The 19,132-nt window shown below is 37.8% G+C and overlaps 1 protein-coding gene across 1 annotated transcript in view; it reads right to left on the bottom strand.

Moving 5' to 3' along the window:
- Positions 1 to 19,132, bottom strand: part of LOC110021959 (GPCR-type G protein COLD1) — an 89,713-nt gene that overhangs the window by 29,964 nt on the left and 40,617 nt on the right. Inside the window, exon 8 of the mRNA XM_020720694.1 lies at positions 4,762 to 4,854. Coding sequence (XP_020576353.1) covers positions 4,762 to 4,854 — 93 coding nt within the window. The remainder of the gene's footprint in view (positions 1 to 4,761; positions 4,855 to 19,132) is intronic.

Genomic DNA, 19,132 nt, shown 5'->3' with positions numbered 1-19,132 from the left:
TATATATATATATATATATATATATATATATATATATCTATCTTTGTGTGTATGTGTGTTGTCTATCGTGATTATTTGGTTATCAGAGTTTGTAAGACACCTGGGGTCACGGGTCTGATCCCGCCTATATGTAAAATAGAATTCTTAAGCAGATAAGGTTGGTCGGGAGCCTCACCTAATACCCTCTGAACCCTTTGAAAGTCATAATTCCTCTTAGGTCATGAATTCGAATCCTTCTCTGACCAGTTTGTCGGTAGTGAGGGCGGTTCACAAATAGTTAGGCACATGAGGGTGGTTGGGAGCTCGTATAATAGCCTTGCGGCCTTTCTTTATATATATATATATATATATATATATATATATATATTGACATGCAACGGCCTACACATGTCTGGAATCTTTCTACTCCAGCACTATCACCTATTGATCAGATGAGTCAATCATCGGATGAAGAATGGCAGGTCTACACATTACACATCCAGGAGGAAAAAAAAAGAATGAAGACCTACTTGAGCTCAGGAATTTGATGGATGATACTTTGGTTACTACGGGCAATAGTACTCACCTTACCAATTTGTTAGTCGGCTCACTTCCGAGGACTAGAGGCAAAAGGACTAAAGTGGGACGTTCCTGACACTTTTGTGTCAGTTTGTGGCCTTTTGGTTTTTTACCTTTATGTATATTTGCTTTATCTGAGTTTTGTATGTGTTGTATTATATGAGTTGGGTTTTCTTTTAGACGCTCTCATACAACATTTCTGTATATTTTCCGTAGACCCTCTCATACAACATTTCTGTACATTTTCCGTATTTATATATATGCCCTCAGGCTTTTTATAATATATATATATATATATATAAAGCTTGATGTAATGAATCTTCTGTGCAAACAAGCATTAGCTACAAGTCAAAATCTGGTATCAATTACTTGAACTTATGCTCAAAATTGTATACACAATAAGCATGCTTAAGTGCATTTGTTGGAAATATATATTTGATTGAAAATAGGGACTGTGGAAGGATTTCAATAAAATAAATATCATGGTAGTGCTACCTCCACTGGTGAAGAAGCCAAATAATAGCCATCGAAAAAAAGAATGGAATGCCTTCAAAAGAAGAGAAGGATGTGAAACAACATCGACGAAACTAGTATTGGGTGAAAGTTCATCAACTTCATGAAAACTTTAACTTTCTTATCATAAGTTATAATATTATTATTATATTTGATGTAAAAATATTGACCATTCAATTTGTGATTGGGGAAGGAGCATTATACGGCTCTATATGTATTACTAACAAAAGTGGTTGCGGTTGGGTGTGGAGGTTGATCCCCACGAAAGGAAAAAAGTACAATACTCATGTGAAGAGGGGTTTCCACCTCCAACAGTACAACTCGACCCAAAAAAGTCTCCAAAAAGAAATACAAGTATGCCCCGTATATCCAAAAAACCAATAGTATACCACCAAAAAAGTAATCGGTAAAATCTGAAGAAGAAAACCTCGAGCAAGTACAGGAGAGAAGAAAAAGAGACAGCATCGAAACTTCAACATTGGATTCAAACCAAAAAAAGCGGGAGTGCAGCATCAGGTTGGAGGAACCTTCAAAAAGTTGCACGAAGAGACAAAATACAAACCAGAAAAACTGAGCAGCAACAGTATGAAGTCGGCAATGGGGAAAAAACCGCAGGAAGTAAAGCCCAGAAAACATCATTCCAGATAATAGGCATTGAGAGCAGGCCAAACAATACTGCTAGTTACAGACAAGCAGCTGGTAGAGGTAAGCCAAAGAAATACCGAGGAAGCAGAACATAAATTGAAAAACAAGGAAGCAAAGTAATGAAATGACCACACCCAAACAAGCAAAACTGAAACAAAGTCAAGCTGTTTCTGCCAACAAACAGAAAAATTATCTTCTAATGTAAGGCACATCAAGTAAAACAACATCCAAAAGGACCTAAAAGTGATGTGGGGGCAGAACACCCACTAAGACCCTCAGCATACCTTGTTTAGCAAGTCAATCTGCTGGGGAGTAACATTCCCTATAGATGAACCGCATTTGAATAACCAAATTATGGCGCTCGATAAAGTCCCATATCATGTTTAGTAAGCAAAGAACATTCAAATTAGCAGGAGAGGTCTTATTACACATGTTCACAAGCACTATCGAGTCATTTTCAATATGTAAAGTGCGAAAGTTAAAGATAGCCGCAATTTGAAGAACAAACCAAATGAACCACCAAGGGAGTAGAGGCATGAACCAGTGAAGCAACACAACAAAGGCAATTGCCCGATGAGTTTCGAAAAACACCGCCTGTCCCAGCGGCGTTAGTGGTCCAGCTCCCATCTACATTAAGTTTAACCAAGCCATGGGAGGGGGGTTGCCACCTAATAAAGGTGGCCATCCTACCCCTCGCAAGAGGGATAATACCAATCTTGAAGTGGCAAGAAGCTTTGAAAAAGTAAGAAATAATGTAAGAAGTAGTAATAGGAGTAGGAGGTGAAGCCTCATATCTGCAAGCATTCCTTGCCGACCATTTAAACCACAGAATAACAAAAGGAAAGGATTCCAGCTTCCCATCATAAATAGAAGCAGATTTCCAAGCCAGTAAATAGTTTCCAATCTCCAACCGTGAAGGTCAAACAATCCCAAAAAACTGCCCCATCGATCACCAATTTCACGAGCAAAGGGGCTGATAAAGAAAAGTTGTGAGGCAGATTCCTCTCACATTTGCAGAGATAACAACAAGAAGGCATTCGCAACCCCTTTAATTTCAGAATGTCATAGAAAGGCAACAGTAAAAGAAAATTGCGCCAAGGAAATAGACGGAGATAATAAAGCCTTCCAAAGTTGAGATGACCAACGACAGGGGGCAAATATATGTAAATTATGATAAAGCAATTTTGTAATGGAGGCATTCGAGGTAAATTTCCAAATAGGTGTATCCGGTATGGAGTTAGATATGGGAATTTGTACATACATTTTGACATACATATATACATATATATTGATAAACATACACACACATACATATGTATATGTTTTTGAATGTATATATACTCGCACAAATACATATGTACATATACATATCTATATGTATATGTAGATATGTATGTATGTATGTATGAATATATATATTGAAATACATGTGGGTCAACTGGTGGGTTGTTGGTTGGCAGCTTCGGCGCAAGTCCCCTATGTCCCAGGTTTGAATCCCTCTGGGTCGAATTAGCACATATGGGGTGAACAGACACATGTTGTCATCCATCTTTTAATATATATATATAGATAGATAGATAGATAAATAGATAGATAGATAGATAAACATGGACATACATACACACACAAACATATGTATATGTTTATGAATGTATATACATACAAACACCCACATAGATATATACATATGCATATGTATATATATGTATATGTATATGTGCACAAGCCCTGACCTGTTGGTGGCGGCTTCGATGTAAGACCCCTCAGGTCAGAGGTTCGAATCCCCGTGGCCTGGTGGCCCCCGAATAATTGCACATAGCGCGGGCTCATTGACCGCTTCGGGGCCTAGCGCAAAGGGTTGGTATTTCGGTTCATCCCAAATACCAATCTTTAAATATACGTACATATATAGATAGATAGATAGATAGATATATATAGATAGATAGATAGATAGATAGATAGATAGATAGATAGATAGATAGATAGATAGATAGATAGATAGATAGATAGATAGATAGATAGATAGATAGATAGATAGATAGATAGATAGATAGATAGATAGATAGATAGATAGATAGATAGATAGATAGATAGATATACATAGATATAGGCATAATATCAACCAAAGACATAATATCTAGTGGTGAAAGTAAAGTATTATTTCCACATGACTGCCATTAACCTATGACTAACGTGATTAACTAGCTATCTTTGATAATATTTCATTGCATTCTTTAAGGTTTTCCTGAAAACAAATAAGCCAATTAAAACTTCGAAAATTTACAAGATGGTGAATCCTAATACATCATTTTACCATTTTAGTCGATGCAAACAGGAAGTTAATACTATGAGCTGATCATACAGAAATGAGTGTTGGCATGGTTATTAGGTAAAACTAAATGCAGATAAATTGCAAACTTGAAAATAATAATGAGATTTGGGGAATAATATCAGTTAATGGATAGGGTGAATGCAAATTGCAACGAAGAGAAGAAGAGGCACCATTAAGACAAGACACAAATATCTTAAGGCAGGACACCTGCATTAATGCTAAGCAATTAAGACTGGATAGTGTCCTAAAGGATCCAGCTTAGATTTTTAACTTTTTATTCATCTCTTCTTGTAATGGATAGAAGAAAAGACTCATGAAGCCATTATATACTAGGGAAAAGGTTGTGGTGCTGCCACAGCTGCTGATAATATTCATACCAACTAATTGTAAAATCGAGACAATAAATATTAAAACTTATGAAGATATCATAACTTAAAAATTCAAAATTTTAAACAGAATTTCTGCGCATCCATCCTAAAGCTACAAAGAATGAACCATTATAGCTAAAAGGGTTCATGAAGCTTAATTAGAATGATGGACACAATTCTTGCACATTTGGTTAATATAAATCATGGGTTTTCCCTTTTAATAACAACTAGTAAAGAGAAACTGGGGTGGAAGTGTTGAGTGCATTCAGCATACGTTCAATTTTGAATATTTTTTTAAACATTCAGTTCGAAACATTACTATATGACAGTTAGCAGATATGTTACCTTTATCATTTTGTAGACACAGTAAACTGATAAGACATAGCCTAATAAATTCTGCATGTGTCCTCTCCAGGTTCGAGAAAAAGCAGCAGCTTCCTGAGAATTATTCAAAGCGATGGTTCAAGTCAGAGACGAAAGCAACTTTAAAAACCCACTTTCAACTCTGCAAGATGAAAAAGCGAAATAGGATAATTGAGCTCTAGAGAAATAAAATTGGTACCACATATCACAATGACAACCATAAAAAAAATTTCATTTTAATAGTAGGTAAACTAGAGCAAATACTATGCTACCTAGCTACGTAGTGAGGTTACAAGTGAGAGTGATGTGGGTGGGGGCGTATAGTGACCTGCGGGAAAATCCCGTGCTTCCTTCGCCTGGACCGAACCGGTCCAGACTCGGGAGGCCCGATCGGCCCTTCCACCGTGGATTGGTGCTTACATTCCATTGGAGGATTCGATTATAATTATCTAAGGCTTATACATATGTTTCATTTGTCTTAAGTTTTCAGTTTTTCTGGGTTTTCAGTCAAGACTCCCACCGGCGTCTCCTTGTTCCCTTTTAGGATTGTATCAGAAGGTGAGCAAGTGCTCCAACTGTAACTCATCCTGAAGTGATGTTTATCTATCGTTTCCTACTTCCCACCACCCCTCCACTGCCGCTGTCACCATGGTTGCTGTCACCACTCAGAAAACAGCCTCTTTTGTTGTTTTCCTGCTGTCGGCCATCGCTGCCAGCCACCTCCACCTCGTTGTCAGCCGTCTGCATCTTGCTGCCGGCCCCTCCAGCCACCTAACTACTTGTTGTTGCCCCCTTCCAGCCAAATCCAACCAGACATCACCCTCTTCCAGCCACCTCCCACCAGTTGCCACCGGCCCCTTCAGCCACCAACTTGCTTGCTACCGCCTCTTCCAGCGACCTCCAACCAGTTGTCACCCTCTTCTAGACTCTAACCATGCCGCCGAGAAGACAATTATCAGAATTGGACCAGGATTTTATCATGAGCGATATAGAATGAATACTCCGCCAAGTGTTACAATGGTTGAGGCCATTAAGGAAAGAACCATAGATGAGGTCACCGTTGACCATAATAGTGAGATCCATGACGAACTGAAAAAGCAGTTGAACCCCTTTCATAGGGATGACTTAAATGTTGTGTATATAGATCCAAAGCACCCTAAAATCCCGGTGCATAAGTGGCGGGTTTGGGCGCCAAAGCGCCCATGTTTGGGGGCTGACAGGGGGGCTCCTTTGCGCCCCTTTGGGCGCTCAAGCACCCATATTTTTGGCGCAGAGAAAGGAGTCGACGCTTAATCGCCAGCCTTGGGCTCGATCTCGAGAACTGCCTAAGCGCCTGATACAGTTACTCGGCTCTCTGAGTTTTTAAACCAATTTCGAGCGGTATAATGATGGGTTGGGTGTAGGTCTTCATTTGGTGTTCTTCAACAAGTTCCTGATGAAGGAGAGAAGAGTTTGAGAGGAGGATTTCTGGGATGTCGATGTGTGTTTTTCGAGTCAGATCGGAGAAGGAAGATTGTGAAGCGTCCTATAAATTTCTTCGTGTGGATGTGAAAAAGAAACTTGTTTGAGTCCTTTGTAAAATTGTCTGACTTTCATAGTAAATTTGTGGTGGTGTGGCTCTATGGTGTTTTCCTGTTCTCGGATTTTTTTTCACCTAAATTTTTTATTGCAATTCTGGTTGTTTTGATTTTGCTTTTGTGCTTGAATTTATTATTCTAATTTTCTCGAACCTTGTGATCCTATTCTGCGGTGAAACTAGAAGGAAATTCTTTCGAAATAGTTTCTCCCAACAAACTGGTACCAGAGCAGGGTTCGATTCGAGTGGGAGCAATGGCAAATAAAACAAGGTTCAAGGTGGAGAAGTTTAATGGGACGAACTTTGTTTCTGGAAGATGCAGGCGGAAGATTTGTTGTATCAGAAAAAATTGTACTTGCCACTACAAGGAAGTGTAAGGAAGACTGAGTCTATGCCTATGGAGGAATGGGAAATGTTGAATTGAACGACACTGGTTTTAATAAGGTTAACACTTTTCTCATTTGTTACGTTCAACATCGTGAATAAGAAAACTACGGCCGATCTCTTGGCGGCACTGGTCAAGATGTACGAAAAACCTCAGCTTCTAATAAGGTTTTTCTGATGAAAAAATTATTCAACATGAAGATGATGGAAGGCAGTTCAGTGACAGAGCATCTTAATAACTTCAACGTTGTGACGAGTCAATTGTGTTCTATGAAGAACATGTTTGATGATGAGGTCAGAGCACTAGCAATACAATCTTATTTGTCGAAAAGCTGAGTAATTCTTTAGGGATTTTGAAGTTCAACTTCAATGACATTGTGGGTCTGATGCTAAATGAAGAAGTTCACAAAAAAACAGTGAATGGTGAATCTTCAGGTTCTGCATTTAAAGTTGATAACAGGGGAAAGAATCTGGGCAGGAATACAGGCAGAGGCAGATACAAGTCCAAGAAAGAAAAGATTAAGTCAAGGAGAGGAGAATGTTGGAATTGCGGTAAGCAGGGGCATTTCAAGAAGAACTGCAAAGCTCCAAGGAAAGCTTGTGGTGGAGGGCAAGATATTAGTTTCTCTGCTAATATCTCCACCAGTAAAATCCAAAATAACTTTCTGGTGTTATCCCTAGTCAGTATTGAATCTTGGATAGTGGATTCAGCTGTATCTTTTCATGTTTGCCCCAATAAAGAAGTATTTAAAAACTACACTCAGAATGATTCAAGGAAGGTTTATTTGGGAGATAACAAAGCCTGCAGTGCAGTAGAAAAGGGAGATATTGACATCAAGTTAACGAATGGAGCGGTTTGAAAGCTTACTGATATCAGACATGTTCCTAGTTTGAAGAAAAATGTCCTCTCTGCGAACAAGCTGGCAAAGTCAGGACTCGTGACAACTTTCACAGGTGATTAGAAGAAGACCAAGGAGGCATCAGTGATAACTCGGGGCAACATTAAAGACACCCTTTATTTGATGAATGAAATTGTTGATTTCATTGATATGGCTGGAACCAAAGTGGACTCAGGTCTGTAACACCGTAGGCTTGGTCATATGAGTGAGAAATATATGAAGTCCCTACTTTCAAATAATAAGTTTTAGGGTCTGAAATAAATTGATCTGAATTTTTTTAAGATTGTATATACGACAAGCAGAAGAAAATTTTTTTATTGAAAAGCGGATCAGTGGTTAATTCAAAGAAACTGAAGTTAATGCATACCGGAAGGTTTTCTCTATTTTGTCACATTCATTGATGATCACATGAGAAAGGTAAGGGTTTATTTTTTTAACGCGGAAATCTGATATATTTGAAGTTTTAAAGAAATTGAAAGTTATAGTAGAAAATGAGACAGACATGTAGCTAAAGTGTCTCAGATCAGATAATGGGGGTGAGTACTATGATCAGAAATTCAGAAATTTCTTTGCAACAAGGGAGTCGGGCATGAGTTCATTGTTCTAAGGACACTACAGCAGAATGGTGTAGTTGAGCGCATGAACAAAGCAATCACAGAGCGTGCTAAAAGCATAAGGTTGCATGCAGGCTTGCCGAAACATTTTTGGGCTGAAGCAGTTAACACTGCAAATTATCTGATTAATTTTAGTTCGTCGGTACCAATAGAGAAAGGCTTACCCGAATAATCCTGGAGTGACTAAGAAGTAAGTCTATATCATTTAAGAGTATTTGAGTGTTTTGCATATGTAAATGTTGATGCAGTTTTAATAAGCAAGCTTCACTCGAAATCTGTTAAGCGCACCTTAATTGGATATGGTTCAGATGAGTTTCGGCAAGTTCTGGGATTATTAGAATAAAAAATTCATCAAGTGCAAGGATGTCACTTTCAACAAGATGGAGTGGACAGGGTCAAAACTCAAGACAATCCATCAGCTACTTCTGAAGAATCCAGATATGCGGAGATAGATGATACTGGTGATCAGGAAGATGGAGAAAGAAGAAGTGCTCAACCAGAAGAAACACTAGAAGTTCCTCAGAAACCTAATACAGAAGTCAGGAGATCCAGCGGAGTGAAACAGCCCATATAAAAGTATTCTCCTTCTTTACACTATTCGTTACTAACTGATAGTGGTGAACCAGAGTGCTTTGAGGAAGTCACTCAAGTTGATCAAAGGGAGTGGGAGCTCTCCATGGATGAAGAAATGTGATCTTTTTAGTCAAATCGGATTTGGGAGTTGACGGTGCTACCAATGGCAAAAGAATACTGCCAACAAGTGAGTTTACAGGCTGAAAGAAGAGTCGGATGGTAGCAACGGCTACAAGGGAAGACTTGTTGTGAAGGGTTTCCAGTAGAGGGAAGGAGTGGATTATACAGAGATTTTCTTTCTAGTGGTGAAGATGACGACTGTGAAGGTTGTGTTGAGTTTGGTAGCAAAAGAATATCTACATATGGAGCAGATGGATGAAAAGACAGCTTTTTTATATGGAGATCTGGAGGAGGAACTGTACATGGTGCAGCCACAAGGTTACAAGATTCCAGACAAAGAAAGTTCGGCCTGCAAATTGAAGAAAAATCTCTATGGCTTAAAGTAGGCCACGAGACAGTGGTACAAGAGGTTTGATAGGTTTATGTCAGACAATGGGTACTTGAAGTGTCATGCAAACCATTGTTGCTTCATCAAACACTTCAATAACTGTTATATTTTTCTTCTTTTGTATGTAGATGACATGTTGATTACAGGGGTAAATATGGAGAAAATCATGGACTTGAGGAATCAATTACCAAGTGAGTTCAAGATGAAGGATTTAAGTCCAATTAGAAAGATTCTCGGGATGAGAATCAGCAACGATATGAGTGCAGGAACACTAAGGTTATCTCAAGAAGAGTATGTTGAGTATGTTGAAAAGATCCTACAGAGAAGTTCAACATGAGTGAGGCAAAACCAGTTAACACTCGGGTAAGAGAAATTATTGCATCAGGAGTCCTGATGCAGTTTCACATCAGGACTCTAATCAGGATTTGTCGCATGTACAGGCACACCCCCAGTTTAATACATGGATGGGTCCTGATGCAAAAATTTTTTCTTAGGTAGTCACTTCAAATAATATAAGGAGCTCTTGCCTAACTCTGAAGCAGACAAGCATAGATGGAGAGAACTTTGTATTCTTCAATAGTTGGAAGCTTGATGTATGCGATGATTTGTACCAGACCAGATATTGCACATGAAGTATGAATAGTCAGCGGGTACATGGGCAACCCAAGCAGGAATCATTAAGAGAAGGTAAAGTGAATTCTCAGATATTTGAGAGGAATAGTGAACATGAAATTTTGTTATGGAAAAATGAGGATCAAACTACAAGGATTCTTAGATTCAGATCTGACAGGAGATGTGGACAATAAGAGAAGTACAACGGGATTATCTTCACATTGGGAAACACGGTGGTGAGCTGGGTTTCCAGGTTGCAGAAGATCAATGCACTTTCTAGTACAGACGTCAAATATGTTGTTATTACTGATGCTAGTAAGGAGATGATTTAGCTACAAAGTTTCATGGCAGAATTGGGCAACGAGCAGGGGGTCGGAAGACTACAGTTACAGTATGAGTGTGACTCGTCTTGCTAAGAACGTTGTTTTCAATACCAGGAAGAAACACATTCAACTGACGTATCATTTCATTCGCTCTCTTCTTGAAGATGGGTAGTTGTTCCTGGAGAAGATCCATACAGCCCAGAATCCTGTAGATATATTGACAAAGGTGGTAACTATTAAGAAACTAAAAATGTGTTTGCGTTCAGTTGGGTTTCAACAAAGTTGAGACTGGGGGTGAGTCAAACCATAGTACATGACCATGGTACGTGACAATAAAGGTGATTCAGATGGAGGTACAGATACAAAGGACTGGTGCTGGGTTTTATCATCTTCAAGTGGGAGATTGTTGTGTATATGGAGGCAAAGCACCCCAAGATCCCGATTCCTAAGCGCCAGGTTTAGGCGTTTAAGCACCCATCTTTGGGTGCTGACAAAGAGGGGTTGCACCCCCTTTGGGTGCTCAATGGCCCATATTTATGGCGCAAACAAAAGAGCAGACGCTTAAGTGCCAGCCTTGAGTGCTCAAGCACCCGGTTTGCTGGGCAGGATCCAGAGAGCTTGGCTCTTATGTCCCAAAACTGGGCGGCAGTTACTCAGATTTCTATGTTTTTAAGGCAATTTTGAGTGGCGTAATGATGGGTTAGGTGCAAGTCTTCCTTTAGTGTTCTTCAACATTCCTGGTGAAGAGAAGAGTTTGAGAGGAGAATTTATGGGATCTCAGCGAGAGTTTTTTGCGTCGGATAGAAGAAGAAAGATTGTGGAACAACCTGTTAGTTTCTTCGTGTGAGTGTGGAAACTCATAAATTTATCTGTTCTCAGGTTTTTCCACAAATTCTCGTGCATTTTTTTGTTGTTTTGATTTTTCTTTTGTGCTTATATTTATTGTTTCGATTTTCTCGAATCCTTTAATCCTATTCTATGATGAAACTAGAAAGAGATTCTTTCTGAATAGTTTCTCCCAACATTAAATTAAAAGGGAAATCAACCTAGGTGTTTCAGAATTTAGTATCAGAGAAGGCCGGGAGAGGAATTGTCTGTTGGAGGGTATAGAGAACTGGGAGGTAGACCTACCGGACTACGATGAGAGGAAGAATCCATATGATTTTCTCGAATGGATGCACCCTATTGAGTGAATCTTTAAATACAAGGATGTGTCCAATGGCAGAAGAGTGAAGCTCAACGCCATAAAGGAGACGAAAAATATCTCTTTGTGATGGGAGAAACTCAAGAGGGAAAGACAAAGAATGACAGAATAAAATCACTTCTTTGGAGAAAAGGAAGGTGATGCAGCAACAGTTACTACCCTCGCACTGCAACAACAACAACAACAACAAAACTTTTATCCCAGTAAGTGGGTCGGCTACATCAATCATTTTTCTCCATTGCGTCCTATTTAGTGTCATATTTTCATTTATTCTAATAAAATAAGATTATGTTTTATACAATATACCCAAGTCATCCTAGGTCTACCTCGGCCTTTCTTAACATAAGTCGGGTATAAAACACCTACTCTTTTAATCGGAACATTAGATGGTTGGCGTTTAATTTGACCAAACCATCTAAGACGACTCTCTAATTTTGTCCGTCATTGGAGCTACACCAACCCTATCACGGATATATTCATTTTGCATTTTGTCTCCAAATGTAAAGCCACCCATCCACCTAATCATTCTCATCTCGGCAACACTTAACTTATTATTATGCTTCTCTTTTAAAGGCCAACATTCAGCGCCATAGACCATTGCAGGTCTCACCACCGTCTTATAAAATTTTCCTTTCAGTCTAAGCGGTACTTTTCTATCACACAAAAGGCCCGAAGCATTACTCCACTTCACCCAACCAACTTGAATTCTACTATTAACATCCCCATCTATATCACCATTGCTTTGAACAACGGACCCAAGATATCTAAATCGTTCACACCTTTTAATAATTTGATCACCCAAAGTCACACTTCTGTCACTAGAGCTATTACTACTAAAATTACATTCCATGTATTCAGTTTTAGTTCTACTTAAACAAAGGCCTTTAGACTCCAATATAGACCTCCATAATTCAACTTTTTCTTTCGCTTTTTCTCTTGTTTTATTCAGCAAAAAGCATACACCAAGGTACATCCTCTTGTAGATTTCCTTTGATCCCATCCATAACTAAAGCAAAAAGATATGGGCTTAAAGCCGATCCCTGATGTAATCAACAGAAATGGGAAAATATTTGGTCAACCCTCCTTCTGTTTGAACACAAGTAACAGCTCTAGTATACATATCTTTAATGACTTGAATATATGTCATATCAACACTTTTCTTCTCGAGAACTCTCCAAAGGATATCTCTTGGAATCTTATCGTAAGCTTTTTCTAAATCAATAAAAATCAAATGTAGATTCTCCTTATTATCTCTGAACTTCTCCATCAAACCTCTCAATAAATGTATAGCTTCCATAGTAGACCTGCCAGGCATAAATCCAAATTGATTATGAGAAATTTTCGTGATGCATCTTAACCTATGTTCAATTACCCTCTCCCATAATTTTAAAGTATGACACATCAACTTAATTCCTCTATAATTTGCACACTCTTGTGCATCCCCTTTATTCTTAAAAATGGGGATCAAAATACTCTTCCTCCACTCCTCAGGCATCTTTTTAGTTTTTAAAATAATATTAAAGAGTTTAGTAAGCCAAGAAACTCCCAAATCTCCCAAATATTTCCACACTTCAATTGGGATATCATCAGGACCTACAGACTTTCCACCCTTGGTTTTCTTTAAAGCCGTGCACGTATCGCTTCAAGTAATATAGGGCTTTCCTTAAAACCCTTAGTATTGATCCCACAAAGAAGCGAGGTAAGAGGTCCTTAGTCAAATTCTAGTCTACTACTATTAGTCCTTAGTTTGGAAGATTGATTTAAGTGGTTTTTTCTAACACTTAAATGTAAGTCTTATGTTTAAAACAACTAATAACTATTCCTAAATGAAAATATTAATTCTAAAGATAACCCTTTTTTGATGAATTGATTTGGAGAATTTTGAGATGTTAAAAACTGTTATTCATATGTAGTGAATTGGATAACGTAAATGAATGAGATACATTAAATATTATATGTGTCAAATATGAGCAATTTTAATTATGTACCCTCAATCAAGTGTTATAGAGAATCGTTGGCTAATCTTAGGTTTAGCCTCTAAATCTGTGGCTAAACTGGGAGGATACTGACTCTCACTCCATATCTCCTACTACCCTTCCCCAAAAGGTTAACTTTCGTTTTAGTTCTCAAAAACTAAGACTAAATTGGGGATTTTAGTCTGTCACCCTAGAATCTTCAATTATTTGCCTAATAATACATATATATATATATCCCTATTTATTTGCACTCAACCCCCATGAACTTCACCATCCAAGGAATTTGAATGTGGTTTTGTTGAGAATTACACCGTCTTCTCGGGTCTTAATGTAATTACAATGAATTTTAACACTACAACAGACCCTTATTGTAATGAAAAGGAAGTGCAAGTAAAAACCATCACATTTATAATCAAAACTTCTTCTAGCATGCATCCCAATATCTTAAACACGAATCATACTCATTATAATAGATAAGTAAAATGAAAACAATGGTATAATCTTCTCATGCCATTATTTCGTAATAAAAAGAAAGAGTAAGAACGATACATCACAAAACATGAAAAAAATACAACAGAAAACAGCTTTTCATCAAAGCAAATCTACTAGATAAGTGTTTACAAAATCATAAGATAATGAAGAACATAATACTGAGGGAAAAGAAAGATCTCTTATCTGAATACCAAAGTTTAAAACCTACATTATCAATCTCCTTAGCCTTTTCTCCCACCCACTTAGTTTCTTGAATACATAAGATATTAATTTTCCTATGAATCATAATATCAACTAATTCCATTAATTTACCATTGAGAGTGCCTATATTCCAAGATCCTATCCTAATATTAGTTTCATTAGTTTCATGGACTAACTTCTTTACCCGCATTCGCCCGTAATGTGGGAACCCTTGCTTATTTAACACTACACCCGGGCGTCGGTGTAGCGGCCCTTGCACACTTTTCACTGTATTCAGGCTATACAGCGTGTCGCTTCCAGGGGACGCCCTAGCACTTACACAATGATCAAAATGATTCATGTCATGATTTTTTTCGACAAGTTTTACACTGGCTGTCGATTACCTAACGCAACCCTCCACTTTTCTCATCCGGGTTTGGGACCGGCAACGACAGTAAGACCATCCATAACTAAAGCAAAAATGATATGAGCTTAAAGTCGATCCCTGATGTAAACCAACAGAAATAGGAAAACATTTGGTCAATCCTCCTTCTGTTCGAACACAAGTAACAGTTCTTGTATACATATCTTTAATGACTTGAATATAAGTCATACCAACACATATCTTCTCAAGAACTCTCTACAGGATATCTCTTGGAACCTTATTGTAAGCTTTTTCTAAATCAATAAAAATCATATATAAAACCTCCTTATCATCTTCGAACTTCTCCATTAAACCTCTCAATAAATATATAGTTTCCATAATAGACCTATCTGGCATAATTTCGAATTGATTATGAGAAATCTTTGTAAAACATCTTAACCTATATTGAGTTACCCTCTCCCATAATTTTAAAGTATGACACATCCACTTAAATTCGTCTATAATTGGCACACACTTGTGCATCCACTTTATTCTTAAAAATGGGGACAAAAATACTCTTCCTCCACTCCTCAGACATCTTTTTAAATTTTAAAATAATATTAAAGAGTTCAATAAGTCAAGAAACTCCCAAATCTTTTAAATATTTCCACACTTCAATTGGAATATCATCAGGTCCTACAGATTTTTCACCCTTAGTTTTCTTTAAAGCCTCAACTTTTTTTATACTATGTGACGATAAAAATGAAACTTTTATTAGTATTAATGATATTAAGATTGCTAAGGTCGATCGTATTTTTCGAAACTTCTTTAAAAAGTTTATCAAAATAACTTACCCACATATTTTAAATATCTTTTTCTAAGAAAAATACTTTTTGATTTTCATTTTTAATATACTTGAGTTAAATCTACTTTTCTTTTCTCTTTCTTTGGCTAGTTTATACATACATTTTTTACTCTCTTTAGTATCTAATCTATTATAAAGATCACTAAAAGCCAAATTTTTAGAGTCACGGATTGTTTTCTTAGACTCCGTACATATTGTTTGATGATTTTCTCTGTTCTCTAAGTTATTATATTTAAACCAATTGTTATAACATACATCTTATATTTTATCTTTTCTTGCACATTATTATTCCACCACCAACTATTTTTATTTATCGGAATTTTTTTTTTATTCTCCAAATACAACTTTTGCAACTTGTTTATGAATTTTTTTTACTTCATCCTACATAAAATTTGTTTCTTCATGAACATCCCAAATTTTAAAATCTTGAATTTAACTCAACAATAATTTATTTGTGTCTTTTAGATACTTCCATCTAATTATACGACGATGATTCCTAGTATTCTTCGTTTTACAACTTTTCATCTTAAAATCTAGAACTAATAATCGATGTTGAGTACCTAAATCCTCACTTGAAATGACTTACAATCTTTACATTCTCGACGATCTCTTTCTCTCATAAGAAAATACTCAATTTGTGTTTTATTAGTGTTTTATTAAATTCATTCTTTTAAGTAATAATATACTCATTTCTTTTCTTGAATAAAGTATTAGCAATAACAAAATCATACGCTAAAGTAAAATCTAATATAGCTCCATCTTCATTAATCAATCCAAAACTAAAGCCACCGTGAAGATTTCTAAAATCTTCTACCACTCTACCGACATGTTTATTTAAATCTCCTCCATATCAAATTATTGTTCAAGAGATATCATTTGTATTAAGTCTTATATATCATTCCAGAATTTATCTTTAGAACTTATATCTAAACCTACTTGAGGAGCATAAGCACTTATAAAGCACTTATAATATTTAATAATCTTAAGAGCTATAATTCTATCTCCAACTCTATTAATTTTTACAACATTATCTTTCAAACTCTTATCTATAATAACACCTACCACATTTCTAGTGTGACTCTTACATGGATACCAAAGTTTAAAACCTAAGATATGGTCTTAAAACCAAATACCTACCTTCACATTACAACATAGATTTTTTTCATGAAACTCCACTACCCGCAGTAAGAGTTATCAGTGGAAGAAAACACAGCAGAATTTATGCAGCTCAAGTTAAAATGTTAACAGAAAGAGATAGAGAAGCACGTCATAGCCAGCTATTTGGGAGGCCTAAAGCTCGCCATCAATAACGTGGTCCAACTGCAAACCTATTGAACTCTGAGGGGCGTACAAACCTTAACACAAAGTAGAAAGACTACAGACGTAGCGGAGGTACCCACCTCAATTTAAACAAACCCTACATCGGGAGGCCCCAGCAGAAGCACACCAGGAGCAGTAAAAAGGATTCGACAGGGTACTAACAGAACAAATCAGAGTGGGAAGAAGTCTGAAAAGAGAAGCACTTCGCGTACAATTCCAACATCGAAATGGTTCTGATGCCACATATATGGCAACATCGCCTCCAGCTGCCCAGCGAGCCATTGTTGTCCTTACCAAGCAGGGTGATGTGAAGGAAGTGAGAGATGAATAAACAACTGAGAATCATGGTGATGATACCAGCTCAAGGGAGATGAAAGGGAAATGCTAGTTGTAAGAAGAGTTTTGCATATGGAACTGTAAAAGAATCATTTGTGGTTAAGGCAAGTTATCTTCCGCACTAGGTGTACGATGAGAAGGATAGTTCGCCTCCTCATCGTTGACGAAGAAAGTTGTGAGAATGTTGTCGCTGCTTTCATGGTGAAAAAGTTGGACCTGGTTACACAGAAACACTCTCAGCCATATTCATTGATGTTGTTGAAGAAAGGAAACATGATACGAGTGGATCAGCAATGCATGTTAGAGATTTCCACTGGGGATCAACTACAGAACCAAGTGTGGTGTAACATGATGCCCATGGATGCCTACCACATCCTGCTGGGGAGGCTGTGAATTTGATCGCAAAACACAACACCACAAGTTCAAAAACACTTATGCATTCACAAATAATAATAAGTGTATCATTCTCGTACCCATCAAGGATTCTGGAGGAGCAGTTACATCCGTTGATGATAAGCCAGAGGGCCTATGCACCACTTTTCTACAAGCGGTTCGAAAAGTCCCTGTGGCATTGGCTTTCGTCGTCTTAGAAAAAAAGAGGAGACAAATCCAACGGAAATAGTCCAGCCGCTGTTAGCCGAGTTTAACCAAGTGTGGTGTGACATGATGCTCATGGGGATGCTGTGGCAATTTGATCGAATGACGCAGCACGACAGTATCAAGAACACTTACGCATTCACTAAGAATAAGAAATGCACCATTCTCTTACCCATCAAGGATTCTGGAGGAGCAGCTACATCTGTTGAGTATAAGCCTGAGGGCCCACACACCAATTTTCTACAGTCTTACCAAAAAGTCCAAGTGACACTGGCTTTAGTCATCTTAGAGGGACTAAGGAGACAAATCCATCAAAAATGGTCCACCCGTTGTTGTTCGAGTTTCGGGTTGTGATGACCTACAACCTACTAGAGGGTTTACCGCTATTGAGAGATATCCAGCATGTCATAGATCTTATCCTAGGGTCAGTATTGCCAAACAGGTATGCATAAAGGTTGAGGTCAGCAAAGTACAAGGAGTTACAACGGCAAGTGCAGAATCTCATTACTAGAAGATTGGGGAGGGTATTAGCCCATTCACTGTTTCAACATTCATGGTACCCAATAAGAATGTCTCATGGAGAATGTGCATCGATTGTCAAGATATCAACAATATCAAATATTGGTTCCCTATCCCTATCCTGGACGACCTACTAAATCAATTACATAGAGGCATAGTCTTTTTCAAAATTGATCTACGCAATGGATATCATAAGATTAGAATGAGTTGGGTATGAATGGAAGACCGTCTTCAATATCAGAGATGGGTCGTACGAGTTGACAATCATGCCCTTTGGACTGTCCAATGCACCAAGAAAATTCATGAGACTGGTGAATCAAGTACTTCGGGTTTACATCGGGAAGTTCCATGATTATCTACTTCGACGACATCCTTGTCTACAGTAGTTCACAGAAACAATTGCAACATCTGAAGCAGAATTTCGAGGTTCTGCGGTCAAAGAAACTATAAGCCCACCGAAGCAGTGCTACTTATGACGGCGTAGGTATGTTTTTTGGGTTATATTATATTCGGTGTTCTCATTCAGATGGACCCTGTGAAAATAGAAGCGAGTGCAAGTTGGAAACTCCCACATTCCTTTACTGAGCTGAGGCGGTTTTTGGGATTAGAGTCATTTTACAGGTGGTTTATTAGGAGCTTCAACACTATTGCAACTCCCCTGACCGGGCTTTTGAAGGGAGAGAAGCCCGTTCTGACACCCTAAAGGAAAAGATAATGAATGCCCTAGTGTTAGCATTATCGGAAAAGCTTGTTGTTCGATGTGAATGGTGATGCCTATACTGTGGGGATCGGAGCAAATTTGAGTCAAGGAGCACACCCTATAGCCTTCTTCAGTGAGAAGCTGAATGAGTCCTGAAAAAAGCATTCAACCTATGACAATGAGTTTTATGCCATTGTAAGAGCTTTCCGCCACTGGAGCCACTACCTGCTAATGAGCGAGTTCATTTTATTCACAGATCACGAGACACTGAGATTCTTGAATAGTCAGAAAAAATTGAAGGGTAGAAATGC

Source organism: Phalaenopsis equestris, unplaced genomic scaffold (genome assembly GCF_001263595.1).
Source record: "Phalaenopsis equestris unplaced genomic scaffold, ASM126359v1 Scaffold000154, whole genome shotgun sequence".
NCBI lineage: Eukaryota > Viridiplantae > Streptophyta > Magnoliopsida > Asparagales > Orchidaceae > Phalaenopsis > Phalaenopsis equestris.
This window is presented reverse-complemented; position numbering and strand designations above follow the sequence as displayed.